Genomic DNA, 23,748 nt, shown 5'->3' on the forward strand with positions numbered 1-23,748 from the left:
TAATAAGCTAATTCCAAAAGTGAATGGAAAAGGAAGTAAGCAGACATAATTTCCTTTCAACAGCATCAAACATGGTTTGAACAAGCTGCATTTTCACTCAACTCCCAAATCATTAAACCCCCCAAGAGATGGATAAAGGAGAATAATTGTGGCTCAGGGTTCAAATGAGGTACTCACCGAACTTGGAGAACACCAATGACCCCCCACCACCACCCCCGCTCCAGAGACCACTGTGTTATAGTCTCTTCATGAAGAGCAGCTGTCTGGAGTACTTGTGGGCCATCTCAAGTCCTCTCCTTGTCTGAAGAGCAATCCCAAAGATCTGGTCTACTCACCAGCTTCTCATTCTGCCAAAATTGGCTTCGCTTTTTTCATGGAACTGTCTTCAATTTGTCGTTTCTTCCCCAGAAATTAGAAATCTCCAGCCTCCACAGTTGGAATATTGCATCTAGTTTTAGTCGCCACAATATTGAAAAGATGTTGTTGTGGCCCATCAGCGGCCTGTGCGGATTGTAGCTGACTCTGACAGCAAGGAGGCTGGTGTGGTGTTGCGCCAGCAGCCTGTGCAGTTGGCACTCGAGTTGGACAGTGAGGAGGCTGGAGAAGATGTGGTGCCAGAGGCGGGGATTCAGCCAGGGCCTTCAGAACCTCCAGAAGCTCCTTTAAGTGAAGAGGACGAAGAGGAGGAGCCTCTTCTTGATGCACGGGCGCACAGAGCGGCCAAAAGGCAGGAGTGGCTCCTCAGGAGGAGGTCTCCTCGAGAGTAAGGCTTGGGACTAATTGGCCAGTCCCTTAGCCTATTTAAGGAGGAACGCCAACTGAAGCAATTTGTAGGGAACAACTTTAGTTCACTCTACTTCGCGTCTGGATTCTCTGCAAATTGCTTCTGGGCTTTCTGCCAACTTTAGTAAGATTGTGATTACTTTATCTTTGGTTTCTTGTAGGTGTTAAGAAAGTTTATTAACAGCCTTTGTTTTGATAAAGACTGAGTTATTTTAGTAAATTAAGTTTTGTACAAACTTTGTGTGTGCTGTGTTCTTTGGGGTCCGTAGATGGGGCAGAACAGATGTTGAGATGATTAAGGGGCTGGACGGAGGCTAAAACAATACAAAGAATAACTTACAGGAATTGGGTATGTCTAGTGAAAAGAAGGACTAGGGGTGACATGATATTAGGAGAAACTTCCTAACAGTGAGAATAATTAACCAGTGGGACATCTTTCCGTCAGAAGCCATGAGTGCTTCATCACTGGAGGTTTTTAAGAAGAGACTGGACAGTCACTTGTCTGAAATATACCGTCTCCTGCTTGAGCGGGGGCTTGGACTAGATGGCCTCCAAGGTCCCTTCCAGCTCTCTTCTGATTGATTCATTGATGTCAAGCCTTGTGGTTTCAAGCTAAATTACAGAATTACAGAATAATAGTGCTGGAAGGGACCTTGGAGATCTTCCAGTCCAACCCCTTAATCAAGCTGGAGACACTGTACCATTTCAGACAAGCGGCTGTCCAGTCTCTTCTTAAAAGCCTCCAGTGATAGAGCATCCACAACTTCATGTTGTGGGTGCTTCATCACAGGGACTGATACAATTTCCGTTTTCAAGGAAGCTTCCCACTCTCGAAATTTTTGCTAAATTGTTTAGACCAAGTCTACCACATGAGCAAGGTTCCAGAAGTTACTACTTTCAACTTCTTGTTCTAATTGTACTGAAAAGCTACTCCGTATGTTCTGTTGCAAACGACAGAGCCCAGGGGAGTTAGCAGACCCCTGCGGACCCCAATTTTAACATCAAGACCCCTTTTGGATGAGGGCAGAAATCCTGCCTTTTAACTTGGCGTTAAGGGGCGAGCTGCCCAGCTGATGTTGGTCTGAACAGAACTATTTCTTGTAGAGAATTCACTGGAATTTCTTGCCCTTCTAGGATCTCCAGTTTGATCTCGGGGACCCTGTGCGATGGGAATTCATGCTTCCCAGCACCGACAAACCTTTCTTGTCCCTGCCAGAAATGGAGGAGGAGGAAGATCTGGGTGAAGACGACGTGGAAGATTTGGTAAAGTCTGGGACGACAAAAAGTGACTCCCGATACTAACAGTTTGGCTGCTGAGTTTGTGCAATCCAACTATCCAGATCACTTAATCAGAACAGAACTGGAAGGGACCTTGGAGGTCTTATATTCAACCCCCCTACTCAAGCAGAAGACCCTATACAATTTGAGATAAGTGGCTGTCCAGTTGCTTCTTAAAAACCTCCAGTGATGAAGCACCCACAACTTCTGGTGGCAAGCAGTTCCACTGGTTCCACTATCTGAATTGGTAGAGTCTCCTGCTTGAGCAGGGCAGGGGTTGGACTAGAAGACCTCCAAGGTCCCATCCAGCTCTATTCTGATTGATTGATTGATTGTATTTTGCACCAATATCTTCATCAATGTCAAAAGTCAAGGGCAAAATGCATGGGCCATCTCTCTTTCTTCTGTCATGCCTTATTGCCGTAAAGGTAGCCCACCAATGATCAGTAGAAAGTTTCTAAAATTAAAGCAAGAATTTCTGCTCAGAAAGGTAATTCAGGCTGTCAAATGCAGAGCAGGAGTTAGATAACATGGAGTTTGGTAGGTGAACATTCTCACAGCCTTGTTTCTTGCATCCTGGTAGATGAAGGAAGAAGAATCAAAGAGTTTTGACATGCCTGCATCTTGGGTGGAACAGATCCATGTATCTCCCAAAGGTATTGTTGGGTTTTTTTTCATCTTGACCTGTCTTCAGTAGACAAGCTTGGCGAGGAAGTGACAGCAATATGATCTAACCATCTTAGAAGCATCAGTTTGTAACAAATTGCCTATAACTGCAGCAAGCAGATAACTAAGGATCTTCTCCTTCTCCTTCTCCTTCTCCTTCTCCTTCTCCTTCTCCTTCTCCTTCTCCTTCTCCTTCTCCTTCTCCTTCTCCTTCTCCTCCTCGTCCTCCTCCTGGTCCTCCTCCTCCTTTCTGAGGTAGCTTCTCTGCAACTTAACAAGGACCTTAGAAAAGAAATCTGGGATGAAGCCTAAAAGAAAGTCATCATGTTGAGTTCACCTGCTAGATTCCAAGGGAAGGTCATCTTTAACACTCATGGTTTTATGAAGGGAAGAATCAGGACTAGGGTTAGGATTAGGGTTGGCGTAGGTTCAATATTTGGGATACAAAGGAGGCGTTGGATTATGGAAGAGCTAAACATAGTTATAGTAAGGTAGAAAAGTTCAATATGGTTTCTCAGACCAACAAAATATGAAGTCCATGTGTCAACGTTCCAACTAATGCACCCATAGAATTCCGAGGCAGGTAGATTCCTCAAAGAACAATTTTATTGGATACATCATATTGGCACAACTGGTGAAAACTGACTCTGAAAGTTCCTATGGTTTTCACCTAATTAAAAGAGAAAGTTTTCCCCCTTCCCCAAGTCATCAGTCACATGGTCCAATCGAGGTGCTGACCGGTTGCTTGGTTACTTCGCTCCTCCTCTCCCAGCCACCTGTTGGAATGACCTTGGTTCCTACAGGAAAACTTTTTTTAATTTGACTGCAAAATCCCAGTTAACTATTTCCCTCCCGCTCCCACCTAGTGGCAACCCTGAAGCCTCAAAAATGGCCCCAGCCAGGTGTGCTTCAGGGTTGACACCATGCATGCAGTCAACCTGGTAAGTAGCTACTCAGCCAAACCAGTCTGTCATTCTTTTAGAATCAATCAGGCATCCAAAGTGCAGCTCAGTCACAGTTAGCCATCAGACCAGCATTGTTGATAGCTAGGAAAGAAATAAATTATATTCCATCAATATTTGGAGAACATCAACTTCTCATTCTCACCATGTATGGATATCAATGTCTTCTTATCTCTAGAATTTGAGGCTCGCTGTCCTAAAGGCAAGAAACTGATTCAATATAAGAATGCCAAGTTGGAGAAATGGGCACCCTATCTTAATGTCAACGGCCTAGTCACCCGACTGACACTGTACGAAGATCCAGATTGTAAGTAGATTGAAAATTGAAGATCCTTTGGGAAAAGAATCCTGTTCGGTTTGATGTAGTGTTTGGGGATAATTCTCTGTTTGCCTTTCATAATTTTTATTAAGAGTTTTAAAAATAATAAAGGATAATACAAACCAAATTTAGAAGAAAATGAGAAAAGGAAAAGAAAGAAAAAGAATAGAAAGTACAAAGAAAATGAAAAGAAAGCGAATGTGGAAAGAAAGAGAACGAAAGAAAGAGAAAGCGGAAATAAGAAAGAAAGAAAGAAAGAGAAAGGAAGGAAGGAAGGAAGGAAGGAAGGAAGGAAGGAAGGAAGGAAGGAAGGAAGGAAGGAAAGAAAGAATGAGAATAAAGATGGGGTTCAGTTTCTACCAGAAATTAAATTCTTGGATCTTTGGAGATGACTTTATAAGACTTTAAGACTTGTGGACTTCAACCCAGAATTCCCCAGTTGGCTGGGGAATTCTGGGAGTTGAAGTCCACAGGTATTAAAGTTGCCAAGGTTGGACATCCCCGGCATATGGAAAATCTGTCAGAATGGTATAGTCCACTTTTCCTTAAACTTTCAGAGCAGAGAACTACAAAGTCCTTCATGTGTTAATGCATAAGTTTTTTAGTCTATTAGTAATTCTTGTAATTTTTAATTGTTCCAGCAACTGATAGCTTTTCCTCTGTCAAAGACATGCAGCCACCGGTATGTACGCTTGGACCCCAGCCTGGCTGTCATTTAATTGCACTTCTGCTGTTCTACATGACCACCAGGCTTATATATGATTGTAGCAGCATAAGAAGCAAAGGGACCACGCAGGAATAAACAATAGCAACCAACCAATATTCTCACTCAAGAGGAACTCTTTCTTTCATTTCTGGAGGGCCTCATCCCTCTTGTGCCCACCACAAGCTGATTACAGATTAAGAGAGTTGGAAGGGACCTTGTAGGTCATTTAGTCCAACCCCCTGCCCAAACAGACCCTACAGCATTTTTGACAGATGGCAGTCAAGTCTCTTCTTGAAAGCCTCCAGTGATGAAGCTCCCACAGCTTCTAAAGGCAACCTCTGTTCCATGGGTTGATTGTTCTCACTGTCAATTTCTCCTTATTTCTAGGTTGAATCTCTCCTTCATCAGTTTCCATCCATTATTCCTTGTCTGGCCTTTGGGTGCTTTGGAGAATAGCTTGACCTCCTCCTCTCTGTGGCAGCCCCTCAAATATTGAAAGACTGCTATCATGTCTTCCCTGGTCCTTCTCTTCACTAGACTAGCCAGGCCCAGTTCCTGCAACCGTTCATCGTATGTTTTAGCCTCCAATCCCCTCATCATCTTGGTTGCTCTTCTCTGCACTCTTTCTAGAGTCTCAACATCTTTTTTATAGTGTGGGGACCAAAACTGGATGCAGTATTCTAGGTGTGGCCTTACTAAGGCTTTATAGAGTGGTATTAGTACCTCCCTTGATCTTGATTGTATCCCTCCGTTAATGCAGTTTAGGATTGCATTGGCTTTTTTGGCTGCCGCCGCAGACTGCTGGCACATATTTAGCTGGTTGTCCACTAAGACTCCGAGATCCCTCTCACAGTTACTGCTATTAAGCCTGGTTTCACCCAGTTTATTTTTCTTTTCCCCCCATCAGGTACTAAGGTGCTTGAAGTGAAAGAGTGGTTCAAGAACCGCGAAGACAAGTTGGACATTCGAGAATTGAATAAGCAAACCAACATCATAGCAGAGCAATTCATACCTGGACATGCCCTGGGCCTGAAAGGTATCTGGTACAATGAAGGACCTTGGTTCTTGGCAAGGAAGGGAAGAAAAATCTTCTGCTTCTAGCCTGGGCATTCCTTCCTTCCTTCCTTCCATCCATCCATCCATCCATCCATCCTTCCATCCTTCCATCTTTCCTTCCTTCCTTCCTCCCATCCTTTCTTCCTTCCTTCCTCCCATCCTTCCTTCCTTCCTTCCTTCCTTCCTTCCTTCCTTCCTTCCTTCCTTCCTTCCTTCCTTCCTTCCTTCCAGAGGACTGAAGTGCTGCATCTCTATCGGGCCTTGCTGTGAGAAAGCCAGGCTTTCAATGCCTACGGCTATAGGTAGGAAGACGGGGGCATCTCGAGAGTGGAGCCTTTGGTGCCAAGTCCCTCTCCTGCCCCCATGAAAATCATCCCCCACCCCACCCCATCCACTCCACTAAATGCACATACTTTACTTTTATTTGATTTGTATACCGCCCTACTCCCGAAGGACTCAGGGCGGTGAACAGCCAACAATAAAATACATACATACAAAATTTAAAAAGCAGAAATAAAATCGAATTAAATAGTTTGGCCCAGACAGATTAAAACCCCAATCAATTTAAAACCAATTTAGACTTTAAGTATTAAAGATATTAAAACCTTAAAATATTAAAATTGTTTAAAAGAGGGAGAAAATTAGGCCAGGCCCGCCTGATGAACGTAGAGTGATAGGATTTGTTTTAAATGGATAAAAAGATCTGTGCTGCTCGTTATCAAAATCCGAGTGGAAGTGAGGATCCCCACCGCCTGGAACCGCCGGAAAATGTGACGCACAGAGGCCGACAACCTCCGAAGGGTGGGGGCCGGTGGGTGGGTGGGGCTACATTCGGTGTATAAGACGCACCCAGATTTTCACCCTCTTTTTTGGGGGGGGGGGAAGGTGCGTCTTATACTCCAAAGAATACGGTAGTTTCCTAGTATGATTTATGTTGATTGCTTATTTAGTATCCTATGACTATCAGTAAGTGTTGTATCTTATGATTTATGAAGAATGTATTTCTATGATGACTATGATCATGCTTTATCACTTATAGCTTTTATGTACAATGAGAGCTTACGCACCAAACACAAATTCCTTGTATGTCCAATCACACTTGGCCAATAAAGAATTCTATTCTATGCTATGCTATGCTATGCTATGCTATGCTATGCTATGCTATGCTATGCTATGCTATGCTATGCTATGCTATGCTATGCTATGCTATGCTATGCTATGCTATGTTATCCTATCCTATCCTATCCTATCCTATCCTATCCTATCCTATCCTATCCTATCCTATCCAGTGGTGGGATTAAAATAATTTAACAACCGGTTCTCGGCCCTAATGATTTCTTCCAACAACCAGTTCACCAAACTGCTCAGAAGGTTAACAACCGGTTCTCCCGAAGTGGTGCAAACTGGCTGAATCCCACCACTGATCCTATTCTATCCTACTCTACTCTACTCTACTCTACTCTACTCTACTCTACTCTACTCTACTCTACTCTACTCTACATTCTACTCTACTCTACTCTATATTCTACTCTACTCTACTCTATTCTATATTCTACTCTACACTCTACTCTACTCTACTCTATTCTATTCTATATTATACTTTACTCAATTCTGTTCTTTCACTGCCTACTCCCTTGAATGTTTTGTAAAAAGTCAGATTAAAAAGAAATACACAGGTAGTCCTTGACTTACAACAGTTTGTTTGGACCAATGTTGGAAGTTACAACAGCACCAAAAGAAAGTAACTTATGACCATTTTCCACACTTACAACCGTTGCAGCATCCCCATGATCACGTGATCAAAATTCAGACATTTAGCAACTGACTCATACTTTTGACGGTTGCAGTGTCCCGGGATCATGGGATCCCCTTTTGCGACCTTCTGACGAGCAAAGTTACTAACTTAACAACTGCAAGGGTTCACTTAGCCACCGCGGCAAGAAAGGTGGTAAAATGGGGCAAAACTCACTTAACAACTGTCTTGCTTAGCAACAGAAATGCTGGGCTCAATTGTGGATGTAAGTTGTGGACTATCTGTACTCCAAACAGTAACGTGTACAATGTGTGCACATTATGTACAATGCGCAATGTGCCAATCCTTGAGCCACCAGAAGAACATCATGGCATGCATCAATCTCTCTCTAGAAGTTCTACTGTATTCAGAGGTGGTATTCAGCCGGTTCGAACAAGTTCGGGCAAACCGGTAGTTCCGACGATCAGTTGGCCCTGCCCACCCAGCCCCGCTCTATCCTGTCCTTTATTTCCTGCTTTGTAGCTCATCTCAATCGCGCAGCACAGCTGATTCCCCCTCCCCTTCGCTGTTCTACTTACCGTTGCTGACTTGGAAGGTAAGCAGCTGAGCTTCTAAATGCTCCATCTTCAGCACTGCGCGCAAGCGCTCACCGAACCGGTTATTAAACTAGCAGCATCCCACCACTGACTGTGTTGTGGCTCCGTTACCGGAGCCTGTGTCATCGTCAGGAGAGGACTCCAAGAGTGAAGGGGAGGAGTTGGCAAGGCCTCCCTCTCCAGGACCCTCCTCTCTGGTAATGCCTTCGGTGTCCGCCAAAGGGCAAGAGATAGGGCCAGGGTCAAGCATGTCCACGCAGCCACAGGTGGACAGTGATGAGGGTAATGAGTCTTGGATGGACCCACGCCAGCGTCGCAGAGATAAGCGCACGCAACAGAAGAAAGGGCGTGCCCAAGATTAGGCTGAGTCACTGGACCACACCCCACAGGATATAAAAAGGAGCATGGTGGCCAGTCAAACCTTGTGACGAACATAGCTGAAAGCTTCCACGCCATTCTGCATTGCCGGACTTTTGCTTTAAGACTTTGCTGGAGTATCTCTGGACTTGATTAATTCCGTAATTATTGAGCTGCTTTCCTTTGATATATCAGAAGTGGGGAGAAGTTATCTCTCCTCTTTATAAACAATAAACTCTTGGCAGGCAGCCACTAGGTTGGTGCCAAGTTCCGTTATCATAAGGAAAAGGATTTTGCTGGCTGGTTTAGTCTTTAACTCCTGAACGTCTGTTGGTGTGTGTGCGTGTGGTTGGGGACAGAACAGAGTGTTTTACTTGGGCATTGCTAGTTTAAAGCAGGAGAAGAAAGGAAAAAAGGATGGCGATCCATCTCACCAGCTCTTCTGTACACTCTCTAACTGGAGATTCCACCCTGGACCTCTCTTTGCTTTCCCAGCACATATGTACAAGACCATGGAACCGGAGACCGAGCGCACGATGGAGTTCTACAATGAGACACGGGTGGACGGCCTTCAGAAACGGACCGAAACTTCCCAAGAGATGGCAGAATATTTTGAAGGCCGCTTAGATTTCCTCAGCTACCGTCACGTTGAGTTTGGCAAAAGAATCAAGAAACCTACGAAGAAGATGGCTACCACCGAAAGCAATGCCCGGCCAATTTTGGTAAGACCAGCTCATTGGCGATATTCGGTTGATGTCCTTCAGAGACAAGACTTAGAAGGTGGGAAACCCCCAGTAGGAACCTTTTGAGAAGGGGTCTTTTGAGGACGGGTATTGTTGTCATAGATTTATTTATGTATTTATGTATTTATGTATTTATGTATTTATTTATTTACTTACTTACTTACTTACTTACTTACTTACTTACTTACTTACTTACTTATTTATTGGTTCGATTTATATGCCGCCCTTCTCCAGAGACTCAGTGCGGCTTACAATACATTAAGCAATAGCCTTCATACTTTTGTATATACCTGCTTAGTAGGGCTTTCGCCCCTCCCCCCAAGAGGTGTTCTTTTTTATACAAAGTCAGCTTATTGCCCCCACAATCCAGGTCCTCATTTTACCTACCTCGGAAGGATGGAAGGCTGAGTCAACCTTGAGCCTGGTGAGATTCGAACTTGCAGTAATTGCAGGCAGCTGGTGCTACTTAACAGCACTTTAGTCTGCTATGCCACCAAGGCTCTTGCCAGTTGGATGTCCAGTTGGATGGAAGTGGATTGCTATGAATATGCAAGTTTCTTGTAAGCCAGGGGTGTGAAACTCAAGGCCCGTGGGCCGGATGTGGCCTGCGAGGTGCTTAATTGTGTCCTGTGGGGCGCACGCTCACTCCCTTTTTGGTCCTCGGTGCTGAAAAGGTTCGCCATCACTGGTCTAGTCAATCTTCTTTCCTTTGATATGCAAAAGGCATTTCTGACCCCTTGCAAGTGCTCCTTTCCTTCCATTTATTCTCCGGAGCAGCTGAGGGTAGGACAAGAAGCAACGGTTGGGAGCTCATCAAAGAGATATCCAACTTAGAAATAAGGAATAATTCCCTAACAGTGAGAACGATTGCAGCGTGGCCTGCTGGAGCTGTGGATGCTCCATCGCTGGGGGTCTTCAAGAAAAGATTGGGCAAACATTTGTCCAAGAAGATGGTATGAGGACTTCTGCCTTGGGCAAGGGGTTGGACTAGAATAGAAGACCTCCAAAGTGCCTTCCAGCGCTATGATTCAATGAGTTTATGATTGCACAGAAATTAGTCATGACAAAACAATGATCTGCCTGCAATTTGGCAGTTCAAATCTCACTGGCTCAAGGTTGACTCAACCTTCCATCCTTCCAAGGTGGGTAAAATGAGGACCCAAATTGTTGGGGGCAAATAGGCTGACTCTGTAAATCGCTTAGAGAGGGCTGGAAAGCGCTGTGAAGCGGTATATAAATCTAAGTGCTATTGCTCATCCATCCATCCATCCATCCTTCCATCCATCCATCCATGATGCGCAATGATTAGAATGCAGTATTGCAGGCTGATTCTGCACACTGACAGGAGTTCAATTCTGAGCAGCTCAAGGTTGATTCAGCCTTCCATCCTTCCGAGGTGGGTAAAATGAGGACCCGGGTTGTGGAGGGTAATATGCTGACTCTGTAAAGTGCTTAGAGAGGACTGTAAAAGAACCATGAAGCGGTATATAAGTCTAAGTCAGGGGTGGGTTCTAAATTTTTTTACTATCAGTTCTGTGGGCGTGGCTTATTTTGTGGGTGTGGCTTGGTGGGGGGCAATGTGACTGGGTGGGTGGGGCCAACTCTTTTTTTTTTAACTTTTAAAAGCATTTTTTCTACAACCTCAAGAGGTTGCAGAAAAAAATGCTTTTAGAAGCCTCTGACGATCAGGCAACTCAGCTGGGATTGCCAGAGGCTTTTAAAGGCATTTTTTTTCCGTACAACCTCTTTGGCTGAAGAGGTTATAGAAAAAATGCTTTTAAAAGCCTCTGACGATCCCAGCTGAGCCGCGTGATCATCAGAGGCTTTTTTTTTTTTACTTTTAAAAGCATTTTTTTCGACCAAAGAGGTTGTAGAACAAATGCTTTTAAAAGTAAAAAAAAAAAAAGCCTCTGATGAGGTGGGCGGGGTAAGCGAGAGGCGACCAGGCCAGGGACCGGTTCAGGGGCGTGGCCAGCCAATATTATTACCGGATCTCCAAAGTACTACAAATTTTTACTACCGGTTCTTGCGAACCGGTGCGAACCGGGAGCAACCCACCACTGGTCTACGTGCTATTGCTATCTCCTGTTTTCATGAAAACTCATATACTGACAATAAAGTTGAATTATTGGATGTGCCCAAATACCAGCATAGCTATCTAACTCTCTACAACCCAACCAATGCATTGTAATTATTGGTGGCTTAATACTACTTTATCCTCTTCCATTTGCATACTTTTCAGAAAATCACTGAGAGGTTCCACAGGAACCCAAGCAAACCAGCTGATGAAGACGTGGCCGAACGCATTTTTTTGATCTCAGAAGATAAGATTCTCCTGACCTACCATTGCAAGGAGAATTACATCACCCCTTCCAAGAGGGAGTTCAATAAGCATACCGAGGTGGACAGCAAGGGAAATAAGATTATCATGAGCCGAGATATGTGCATCAGTTATCAGGTGAATGAAGCAGAGGTGGTATTCAGCAGGTTCTAACCAGTTCTGGCAAACTGGTAGCAGAAATTTTGAGTAGTTCGGAGAACCAGTACCAGAAATTTTGACTGGCCCCGCCCCTATCTATTCTCTGCCTCCCGAGTCCCAGCTGATCGGGAGGTAATTGGGATTTTGCAGTAACTTTCCCCTGGAGTGAGGTGATTTTACAGTATCCTTCTCCTGCCATGCCCACCAAGCCATGCCAACCAAGCCACACTTACAGAACCGGTAGTAAAAATTTTTGAATCCCACCACTGGAATGAAGCATATGGTATGCGCAGCTCATGGTGAATGGAAGCTAGCATGATGGGTGAGATTTAAATGAATGGTTGCAAGACGTAAATACAGGTAGTCCTCGACGTACGACCACAATTGAGCCCAAAATTTATATTGTTAAGCGAGACATTTGTTAAATGAATTCAATCAATCACCTGTTTTGAGGTTCTGAAGCAAATGAGTATAGATAGACCACAATTTACAATTCATAAAACGTTTCTTCCCTTGAGTACCGCCAAGCTAGATGTTTCCTGTTTAAGGAAACAGAGTAAAACAGATGTTGGGCTTTGTGTATCTAGTGGTTAACTACTCAGTTTTACCATGGCTGAGGAAGTATAGAAAGGACAAGCAAAACCTGGGTTTTCCCCTATACCGTACCTCGTACTTGGCATTCTAGGTAGACCTCGGCTTACAATAATTCACTTAGTGGCTGTTTAAAGTTACAACAGCACTGAAAAAAAGTGACTTATGACTATTCTTCACACTTACAACCATTACAGCATCTCCATGGTGAAGAATGGTTACAGGAACTGGGCCTGGCTAGTCTAGTGAAGAGAAGGACCAGGGGAGACAGGATAGCAGTCTTCCAATATTTGAGAGCTGCCACAGAGAGGAGGGAGTCAAGCTGTTTTCCAAGGCACCCAAAGGCCAGACAAGGAATAATGGATGGAAACTGATCAAGGAGAGATTCAACCTGGAAATAAGGAGGAACTTTCTGACCATGAGAATAATCGACTAATGGAATAGAAGTTGCCTTCGGAAGTTGTGGAAGCTTCATCACTGGAGGCTTTTAAGAAGAGACTGGACTGACATCTGTCAGAAATGGTGCAAAGTCTGCTTGGGCAAGGGGTTGGACTAGATCAGAGGTCCCCAACCTTGGCAACGTTAAGACTTATGGACTTCAACTCCCAGAATTCCTCATCCAGCCAGCATGGTATCCAACCTGCAGCATGACTGGCTGAGGAATTCTGGGAGTTGAAGTCCATAAGTCTTAAAGTTGCCAAGGTTGGGGACCCTTGCACTAGATGAACTACAAGATCCTTTCCAACTCTGTTATTCTTTTATAGTCACATGATCAAAATTCAGATGCTTGGCAACTGACTCGTATTTATGATAGTTGTGGTGTCCCGGAGTCATGTGATCCCTTTTTGCGACCTTCTGACAAGCAAAGTCAATGAGGAAGCCAGATTCACTTGACAACCATGTTCCTAATTTAACAACTGCGGTGATTCACTTAGCAACTGTGGCCGGAAAGGGTCATAAAATGGGGCAAAATTCACTTAATAAATGTTTCGCTTAGCAACAACAATTTGGGGCTCAATTGTGCTTGTAAGTCGAGAACTATCTGTAATTGGTTGCAGGAGGTGTGATGAGTACTAAAAAGAATGAGTCCTAAACAAACCATGTGACCCCTTATTTCGACCGGGAAGAACTTTCTATCTGTCCCTTTTCCTATGTCGGTGACCTTCCCAGCATGGCCAACTTCCTGGCCATTCTCTTCAGCCGTCCCTCTCTTCCTATTGCAGCGCATCACTTACTAAACAAACGCTGAGTACTGGGACAATATTTTCATATCAAAATCTGTCGAATACCAAATTCGACAAGCACCGAGGCAACACTTACTATTTTTTGAAATACCACCTTGGCATTTGACTCAGAAAGGATTAGTTAAAAATTATCCCCAAGTAAAATAATCCTGAGGAAAATAATTTTTGCTAAAAGCAAAGTAGACCGTCAAAAGGGAATCTCTTAGCCATGTGCAAACACGATGATTCAACCTAGTTACCGTAATACATTCATGCAGACCTCAACTTACGACCGGCCATTTAATGCTGTCCAAAGTTCCGATGGATTTCAAAAAAGATACTTACAACCTGTCCTCAGGATTATGACTGCCGCCACCACTACCCCACTGTTGTCACGCAATCGCATTTCAGGCACTATCAACCCCAACTTGCATCTTACGACCAGTTGCATTGTCCCACGGACACATGACTGCAGTTGGTGATGTTTTCTGCTGTTTTGCAATAGAAAAAGTGCCCGTTGGATACAAGGCTTTGGAATTTTATCACCTGCCCCAGAATAGAATAGAATAGAATAGAATAGAATAGAATAGAATAGAATAGAATAGAATAGAATAGAATAGAATAGAATAGAATAGAATAGAATAGAATAGAAAGAAAAGAGTAGAGTAGAGTAGAGTAGAGTAGAGTAGAGTAGAGTAGAGTACAATAATAAAGAATAGAATAGAATAGAATAGAATAGAATAGAATAGAATAGAATAGAATAGAGTAGAGTAGAGTAGAGTACAATAATAATAAAGAATAGAATAGAATAGAGTAGAGTAGAGTAGAGTAGAGTAGAGTAGAGTAGAGTAGAGTAGAGTAGAGTAGAGTAGAGTACAATAATAATAAAGAATAGAATAGAATAGAATAGAATAGAATAGAATAGAATAGGGTAGGGTAGGGTAGGGTAGGGTAGGGTAGGGTAGGGTAGGGTAGGGTAGGGTAGGGTAGGGTAGAGTAGAGTAGAGTAGAGTACAATAATAATAAAGAATAGAATAGAATAGAATAGAGTAGAGTAGAGTACAATAATAATAAAGAATAGAATAGAATAGAGTAGAGTAGAGTAGAGTAGAGTACAATAATAATAAAGAATAGAATAGAATAGAATAGAATAGAATAGAATAGAATAGAATAGAGTAGAGTAGAGTAGAGTAGAGTACAATAATAATAAAGAATAGAATAGAATAGAATAGAATAGAATAGAATAGAATAGAATAGAATAGAATAGAATAGAATAGAATAGAGTAGAGTACAATAATAAGAATAGAATAGAATAGAATAGAATAGAATAGAATAGAATAGAGTAGAGTAGAGTAGAGTAGAGTAGAGTAGAGTACAATAATAATAAAGAATAGAATAGAATAGAATAGAATAGAATAGAATAGAATAGAATAGAATAGAATAGAGTAGAGTAGAGTACAATAATAAGAATAGAATAGAATAGAGTAGAGTAGAGTAGAGTAGAGTAGAGTAGAGTAGAGTAGAGTAGAGTAATAATAAAGAATAGCATAGCATAGCAGAGTTGAAAGGGACCTTGGAGGTCTTCTAGTCCAACAAGAGTTGGCTGTGTTTGCAGTGGCCTGTAAGTCCTGTAAAATAAGATATGAATAACCGCCATGAATGTAGAATAGAAGAGCCGTGGTGGCGCAGTGGTTAGGATGCAGTATTGCAGGCTACTTCTGCTGACTGCCAGCTGCCAGCTGTTCAGCAGTTCAATTCTGACCGTCTCAAGGTTGACTCAGCCTTCCATCCTTCCGAGGCCAGTAAAATGAGGACCTAGATTGTTGGGGGCAAGAGGCTGACTCTTTAAATCGCTTAGAGAGGCCTGTAAAGCACTGTGAAATGGAATATTAAGAGCCTTGATAGTACAGTGGTATACGCACCCTGTTATTAACACAGCTGCCTGCAATTTCTGCTGGTTCGAATCTCTCCAAGGCTCAAGGTTGACTCAGCCTTCCATCTTTTCTAAGGTAGGTGAAATGAGGACCCAGTTTGTGGGGGCAATAAGCTGACTTTGTATAAAATATACAAAAGGATGAAGGCTATTGCTTAACGCATTGTAAGCCGCCCTGAGTCTCCAGAGAAGGGTGGCATATAAATCAAATTAATATATATATATATATATATATATATATATATATATATATATATATATATATATATATATATATATGTCTTAAGTGCTATTGCTATTTTCCTTCCTTCCTTCCTTCCTTCCTTCCTTCCTTCCTTCCTTCCTTCCTTCCTTCCTGTTAGAATGCAGTATTGCAGGCTAACTCTGCCCACTGCCAGGAGTTTGACTCTCACTGGCTCAAGAGGTTGACTCAGCCTTCCATCCTTCCGAGGCCAGTAAAATGAGGACCTAGATTGTTGGGGGCAAGAGGCTGACTCTGTAAATCGCTTAGAGAGGGCTGGAAAGCATCGTGAAGCAATATGTAAGGGCTATTGCTATTCTTTCCCACACAAAGCGGTATATAAGTCTAAAGGCTATTGCTATAGAAGGGCCATTGTGGTGTAATCTTAAGGCATCAGGCTAAAAACCTGCGGACTATGAGTTCTAGACCTAACTGAATGGAAGAAGAAAAAAAAATAGAATATACATTTTATGATCAAATGGAATATAAAGGTGGGGATCATTTCTGGAAATATTGCTTTTAAAAAAACACAGGCACACAGAAAGGAGAAAACAGCCCAGCGATCTCAGGAGCACTGAGATTGTTCTCCCCCTCAGCAAATGGCTGACTCGTTTCTGAATCTGCTTTGAATCTACTTTGCCCAATCTATTTTAAGGTTCATAAATCTACTTTTGGGTCCATTTTGTTCTCAGGCGGGGCCTGTGGAGAAAGAAAAGAAATTGTTCCATCTCTACGAGATGCTGATGCAGCTCATTGAAGATGAGAAACGTTCCCGGCATCTAGTGTGGGAATCTGAGATAGAGGTATTGGTGGGGGAGAAATTTTTTTATTGCTGGTGGGTGGGTAGTGATGGTGTACAGAGCCCTGCCTTCTGGTAAGCTTCTCTGGTTGAACGTACCCTCGCCCAGTTTCCCTGGCTACCCTGTGTTTGCACGCATTAGTAGAGAAGTAAGAAAGTAAGCTTTTATTGCGGTCAGAGACCAGATTAAAATACACATAGAAGGGGAGTATATTTTACAAATATGAATAGATCATGTGACAGTACACCATCTACTGCCTCAGATACAATCTGTACTGTCAATACTAGTGATCCTCTGCCATAGGGGTTACCCGTCTCTTCCCCTGTTTTTTTTCAGCCACGACTACAGCAAATTTTTTTGCCACCTTTGAAGTTATATTGGGGTCTGTGTCCTGGAGTAGGAAATAAAGGCTGAACAGATCGGGTGAACCAGGGAATCTCTGGGAAATAGGAGAAATGAATCTTGATCTTATGTCTCGATGGTGGGGACATACGAATGTAATGTGGAACAGAGATTCCGGGGATCGGCCATCACATGTACAATAGATGGATTTTACTCCCGCCAAGAGCCTACTGTCGAGGACATTCGAGGGGATCACATTAAATTGTGCCTTCATAAATGCGAGCCTATATTTGATAGAGTGTAACACGGAGAGATAAGGCGGAGGGTGAGGCGAGGGAACGATACCAAGGGAAAAAGGTGAGCATGTTAGTAGAGAAGTAATTGCTCATTGCTTCATGCTTCTGTCTTAATTACCCCTTGATATTACCACTTGACACTGGGATGCGGTGGCTCAGTGGCTAAGACGCTGAGCTTGCCGATCGAAAGGTCAGCAGTTCAGCGGTTCGAATCCCTAGTGCCGCGTAACGGGGTGAGCTCCCATGACTCGTCCCAGCTTCTGCCAACCTAGCAGTTCGAAAGCACGTAAAAAATGCCAGTAGAAAAATAGGGACCATCTTTGGTGGGAAGATAACAGCGTTCCGTGCGCCTTTGGTGTTGAGTCATGCCAGCCACATGACCACGGAGACGTCTTCGGACAGCGCTGGCTTTTCGGCTTTGAAACAGAGATGAGCACCGCCCCCTAGAGTCGGGAACGACTAGCACATATGTGCAAGGGGAACTTTTACCTTTATTAGTTCCTGTTTCCCCAAGAAGGAATCTGTAATCTTGAACTTCTTTCGATCATTCATTCTTTCCAATCATATGACCTTCGCCATCCCACTCCCCCTTTAACCTCTAATCTCAAATGTCTATGGAGATTCTCAGTCCTCCAGGTCATGGTTGTCCCAGATATGCTTTTTCAGGAGGCAACTGGACCTTCTGGTTTTTTCTTTTGAAGACGTTTTGCTTCTCATCCAAGAAGCTTCTTCAGCTCTGACTGGATGGAGGGAAACGGAAGGATTGATATTCCTTGCAGACAGCTGGTCCTTTGCATCCTTTCAGAGGGTCATTGAAGCACTGGGAGGTTTATCTGTGTCCTCAGGGTCACCTGAGTGGTGCAAATGGTTGTGGAGCCTCTACTATGTAATATTTTAGCACAGGGCTCTACAAACATAATCATAATCATAAGTTTATTTGTCAAGCATATATAAGATAACAGGTAAAAGTATAAACATAATTTGAATACATGAAAAGAGGAAATAATAAGGAATATTAGGACAGGGACGGTAGGCACGTTAGTGCACTCATCCATGCCCCTTACAGACCTCTTAGGAATGGGGTGAGGTTAACAGTGGGCAGTTTAAGGTTAAAGTTTTGGGTCAGAGTCAGGTAGAGCATTCCAGGCATTGACCACTCTGTTGCTGAAGTCGTATTTTCTGCAATTGAGTTTGGAGCGGTTTACCTTGAGTTTGTATCTATTATTTGCTCGTGTATTGTTGACAACTTTAAGTCCACAACTCTTAAAAAACTATGCTGGCTGGAGAATTCTGGGAGTTGAAGTCCACAGGTCTTAAAAGTTGCCAATTTTGGAGAGCCCTGTTTAGCATAATACATCTGTGCAGTTCCAGATCCCATTTTCTGAACGAGTGAAATAAGAGAGAATATTTATTTTTATTTATTTATTTGTTTTAATTTGTACACCGCCGTTCTCCAGTGGGACTCAGGGCGGTGAACAGCCAGAATAAAAACAGAACATACAAAATTTAAAAACAGTTTAAAAAATAATTAAATATTTTTGGCCACAATTTAAAACAACCCAATTAAAATCAATTCAATTTAACTGAAACAATGGGATCAAGCCAGCCTGGCTAGGTGAAATAAATAAGTTTTCAGGGCCTGACGAAAAGTCCGGAGGTCTGGTATTGTGCGTATCTCTGGGGGGAGGTTGTTCCAGAGGGTGGGCGCCGCCACAGAGAAGGCTCTCCCCCTGGGGGTCGCTAGCCGACATTGTCTGGCGGACGGCACCCTGAGGAGGCCCTCTCTGTGAGAGCATACTGGCTGGTGGGAGGCTATTGGTGGCAGAAGGCGGTCTCGTAGACCCGGCCCTAAGCCATGGAGCGCTCTAAAGGTGGTCACCAACACCTTGAAGCGCACCTGGAAGACCACCGGGAGCCAGTGCAGCTCGCGCAGGAGAGGTGTCACATGGGAGCACCCTGTCGCTCCCATAATCCCCCAGGCAGCCACATTCTGGACCAGCTGGAGCCTCCAGATGCACCCCAGGGGGAGCCCCATATAGAGAGCATTGCAGTAGTAGCTCAGGGTTGAATTGTTGGGTCCTTGGTGCTCTCTGAGTTTGGTGTTTTCTTGCAGATGTTTCATTACCAACCAAGGTTGCATCATCCCTGCTTTAGTAATGAAACACCTACAAGATGACCACCAAGCTCAGGGAGCACCAAGGACCCCAGGGGTACATAATACAAGAAAAGTAGATTAAACTTTCCTGACCATTTGCATTCCATATATGTAAATGTTGGGAGTTATTTTCAGCCATCATAATGGGTTTTTATTTTCCAATGTGGATGGAAGCTAACAAATGGGAAGGCTGTTAAAGGTTGCAAATGGACATCTAGTTTCACAGGGTATAATGCTTTCAAAATATGGTCCTAAGTGTATGACGGTAAATATACGTGTCTCAGGATAATGTTGCAGGATCCAATCTGGATCGGTCACCAGGGCCAGAGGTTTTGTCTTACAAGCTTCCGAGTTTTTGGACTTGTGCTGGAGCCCATCCTCAGGGAAGTTCCCTCTAGCACAGGGGTGGGCAAATATGGCCCCTTTATGACCTGCTCTGCTAGAGAGAAGCTTCCTGAGGATGGGCTCAGCGTGTGTCCGAAAGCTTGAAAGACTAAACCTCTGGTCCCGGTGACTGATCCAGATGGGATCCTGCCTTATGCCTTTGTTCATTGCAAAGAGATCATATGGGTTCTAGTATAGTTTTTTATCAAAATCATAAGATGCATGGGTAGAGAGTTTTACAAGTGATCCTCAACTTACAGCAGTTTCTTTACGAACTGAGTGGGACGGATGATGATGGGGAAGCAAAGGGGGGAATGGCAGGGAGATAGGAACCAGAGGTGTCCATCCAGAACAAACCAGCCCACTATGGACGAGCCGTGAGAAGGGAATGGGAAACTACCAAAAGGAGCCAAACCTTGGAGCCGTTCGCAAAACATTGGAAAGGAACAGAATTGGAGATTGATAGATTGTTCAGAGAGAGGAAGCCAAGGAAGAAGGGAAAACTGTAGACTTTGTGCGAGAATATTCAGATCCAGCTTTGCTTTTGCTGTAACCGCTTGAACTTAGTAAAAGTTAACCTTTCACTTCAATTGTGGAGTTGAGTGTCTCGCTTTCCTAAGTCTCTAGCCGGGCCATCTTGACAAACTGGTTTTCCTGCATCTGCAGAAGTTGAATGAGATGGTCTATGGGGTGCTTTCCATGGTCAACCATCTATCTCTGATATCTCTATCCCACCAAAGGTCCTGGAGCTTCTGAGGATTCGAGGAGAGGAAGAAACTGCTAGCAAGTTGAGTGTCTCCATTTATGACACAGAAAGGAACGAGAAGAGTAAAGAACATCGTGAAACCATAGTAAGCTGGAGGTTCTTTTGGATCGAACCTACACAGTATTTATTATCCTTGGAAATTATCAAAACAATAGAGGGAATTAGGGATTGAAATATTGGAATTCTTGGCATGTTAATTGTCATCTCAAAGTTCTTGAGAAGGTCAGGAGGACTATGGCATAAGGACAGGCAACATTTGTGTGTCCAAGAATAATAAATACCTCCCAAAATTCTGGGTGTAGCACAAAGTCGCAATGATATCACGGGAGGAATTGGAGTGAAAAACCTGAATTCACCAATTTTTCTGGTGGTTTTAAGAGGAAAATGGGAAGAAAGTCATTTGGAAGGCAAACCTGCTTCCCTCATTATCCCACCAGAATAATATAGGGTTATATATAGGGTAATAATATAGGGCTATGGTTGTCAAATTCTTGCAGCAAAATTTCTGGGTATTTTCAGCAAGCTCTTAATCGTGCAAGTTAAAAGCAGACAAATTCATTAATAATTGGTTAAAAGTTTTTAAAAAAACGATAAAAAGGAAAAAAAATGGCTGTCAAAATTTGGCTGTTTTACCGCAAATATCAGGGTGCTTCCCTGTTTTGAATGTTGAATATTTCAGGAATACTTCTTCTCTTTCCCAAGTGCACAGTTTTGTGCATCTGGGATGCCAGGATGACACCAGCGGAATCTGTGGTGGTTTTGAGTTTCTTGGTTCCTGTAGAGCAGGGGTGGGAACAATGGTCCTTTTATGACTTGTGGACTTCAACTCCCAGAATTCCTAAGCCAGCATTGCTGGCTCAGGAATTCTGGGAGTTGAAGTCCACAAGTCATAAAGTGTCCACCTCTGCTGTAGAGAGTAGGGGAAATGATCTTGATGGAGATACATAGGACCTGTTACCTAGGCAAAAGGAACTGAAGGCTTTTTTGAAGTCTAAACAACAACAACAAGAAGAAGGGGCCAAGACAAAGACTTCTCTAAAATACTGATCCATTTTCGTCTGAGATGGTATAAAGGAGGGGTGGCAAACTCAATTTCATTAATGGCCACATCAGGGCTATGGTTGATCTCGGGGGTGGGGGGGCAACTGGGTGGGTGTGGCCAACTGGGTGGGTGTGGCCAGCTTGACACCACTCCCCAAACTGCTGGCATGTTTCCTCTTCGTGCTGGGTAGACTGAGCCGAAGCTACGCTGTCCCGATGTTTCCTCTTCACACTGGGTAGACCGGGAGGAAGTGACGCGGGCTGGCCCCTTACATTTTCCAGGACAGCCCCATAAGCCAGGCCAACCACATAGTGGGCTGGATATGGCCCTTGAGCCTTGTGATTGACACCCCTGGTATAAAGCAGGGGTGAAATGCTACCGGTTCCCTCCAGTTCGGTCAAACCGGTAATGATAAAAACTGAACCGGTAGTTAAAATAAGCTACCGGTTTCTCCAAGCCGATATTTCCAACGATCAGCTATGGCGCGGGATTTAGCTTTGCTAGAAAGCGACGCTAAATCATGCGCCACAGCTGATCCCCCCCTTGCTTCTACTTACCTTCCCAAGCTTCCTTTTGACATGCACTGCACATGTGTGTGCGCGCAGCGTGCATTTGGTGCACCCTGCGCATGCACATGCAGCGCACATTTAGCACGCATAACACAGCCAGTGAAACGGTAGCAAACCGGTTCGGATTTCACCACTGGTATAAAGCCTCTTGCCTTGGGCAGAAGGTTGGACTAGAACAGTGGTTCTCAACATCTTCTTTGCCATGGACCCCCTTTGAATAACTTTTGTGGCCACGGACCATGGCCACAGACTCCCAAATTTTAAATCAAAACATTTCTTCAAGCCTTCACAGACACCCCCCCCCCGTGATGACAACGTGGGGCCCCCAGGTGTCCATGGACCACAGGTTGAGTACCACTGGACTAGAAGACCTCCAAGTTGCCTTCCAGCCAGAGGTGAAATGCTCCCGGTTCAGACCGGATCGCCCGATCCGGTAGCGATGGAGGCGAGTGGTTCGAAGAACCGGTAGCAAAAATCTCTGCCCCGCCCCCCATGCCCAGCTGAGCCGCCCAATCATCAGAGGTTTTTTTTTTTTTTTACTTTTAAAAGCATTTTTTCTACAACCTCTTTGGCCAAAATATGCTTTTAAAAGTAAAAAAAAAAGCCTCTGATGATCACGCGGCTCAGCTGGGATCGTCAAAGGCTTTTAAAAGGAAAAAAAAACCCTTTTTTTCTTTTAAATGCCTCTGAAGATCCCAGCTGAGTTGCCTGATTGGCAGAGGCTTTTTAAAAAACTCAGCTTGGATCATCAGAGGCATTTAAAAGAAAAAAAACCCTATTTTTCTTTTAAATGCCTCTGACAATTCAAGCTGAGTTTTTTAAAAAGCCTCTACTGATTAGGCAACTCAGCTGGGATCGTCAGAGCCTTTTGAAAGCATTTTTTTACAAACTCTTTTCCAAAGAGGTTGTAGAAAAAATTTTTAAAAGTAAAAAAAAAAAAAAATTGGCCATGCCCACCCAGTCACATTACCACGCCCACCCCCACCAAGCCATGCCCACAGAACCGGTAGTAACAAATTTTAGATTTCACCACTGCTTCCAGCCCAAGGATTCTACAATTGATGATTCTATAAGAAGAAAGAGAAAGTACACCATAATCAGCCTTGCAAAATTCTGTGGTTATAGCCAGTCTCAATAAAAGTAGTTTTAGCCTTTCTGTGGAATTGATTTTGCGGTCTGGTCCACCCAGTAGGGCTGCCATCAAGCCCCCCATCAACCATACTGGTCTGTCCCTTTCTCCCCAGGAACGCCTACAGCAAGAGGAGCGCCAGCGCCAAGTGGAGCAGGAGCTGGACTACCTGGCCCCCTTCCTGATTCAGGTGGGAGGCATTGAGAAGATGACCAAGTGGCTCGCTTTGCGCCTGAAAGAAGACTGCCTGAACGATTTCAAGCATCGTCTTGTTGACAAGGCCAACCTCATTCAAGCACGATTTGAGAAGGTACCGTGGTGGTCGTTGGACCTCTGACTTTCCATGGCCCAATCCGAGAGCTGGCTTGCCCTAGATAGACCTTTCTACGTCTTATGGACCCAACTGCTCTCCAGGGGTTCTTGTTGATGTCTCTGTAAAACACTGGAACCATTAAAACTAGAGTTGGAAGTCTTCACTGGCTTTTCTCTATGGAAGGGGAAGGATGGGCTATGGGAGTATGGCCAAGGCAAGGGGATCCCCAAAGCTTCATGCTGCCACTCAGGTTCCATAAATCTGGT

The 23,748-nt window shown here is 43.8% G+C and overlaps 1 protein-coding gene across 1 annotated transcript in view; it reads left to right on the forward strand.

The window, feature by feature from the left end:
* The window catches only part of DRC7 (dynein regulatory complex subunit 7), a 48,921-nt gene that overhangs the window by 21,414 nt on the left and 3,759 nt on the right, over window positions 1–23,748 (forward strand). Inside the window, 9 exon segments of the mRNA XM_070952979.1 lie at window positions 1,918–2,046; window positions 2,645–2,717; window positions 3,868–3,996; window positions 5,622–5,750; window positions 8,972–9,198; window positions 11,462–11,677; window positions 16,379–16,489; window positions 20,404–20,514; window positions 23,285–23,479. Coding sequence (XP_070809080.1) covers window positions 1,918–2,046; window positions 2,645–2,717; window positions 3,868–3,996; window positions 5,622–5,750; window positions 8,972–9,198; window positions 11,462–11,677; window positions 16,379–16,489; window positions 20,404–20,514; window positions 23,285–23,479 — 1,320 coding nt within the window.

Source organism: Pituophis catenifer, unplaced genomic scaffold (assembly GCF_029215685.1).
Source record: "Pituophis catenifer annectens isolate HBS135680 unplaced genomic scaffold, rPitCat1.0.hap2 SCAF_13, whole genome shotgun sequence".
Lineage (NCBI taxonomy): Eukaryota > Metazoa > Chordata > Lepidosauria > Squamata > Colubridae > Pituophis > Pituophis catenifer.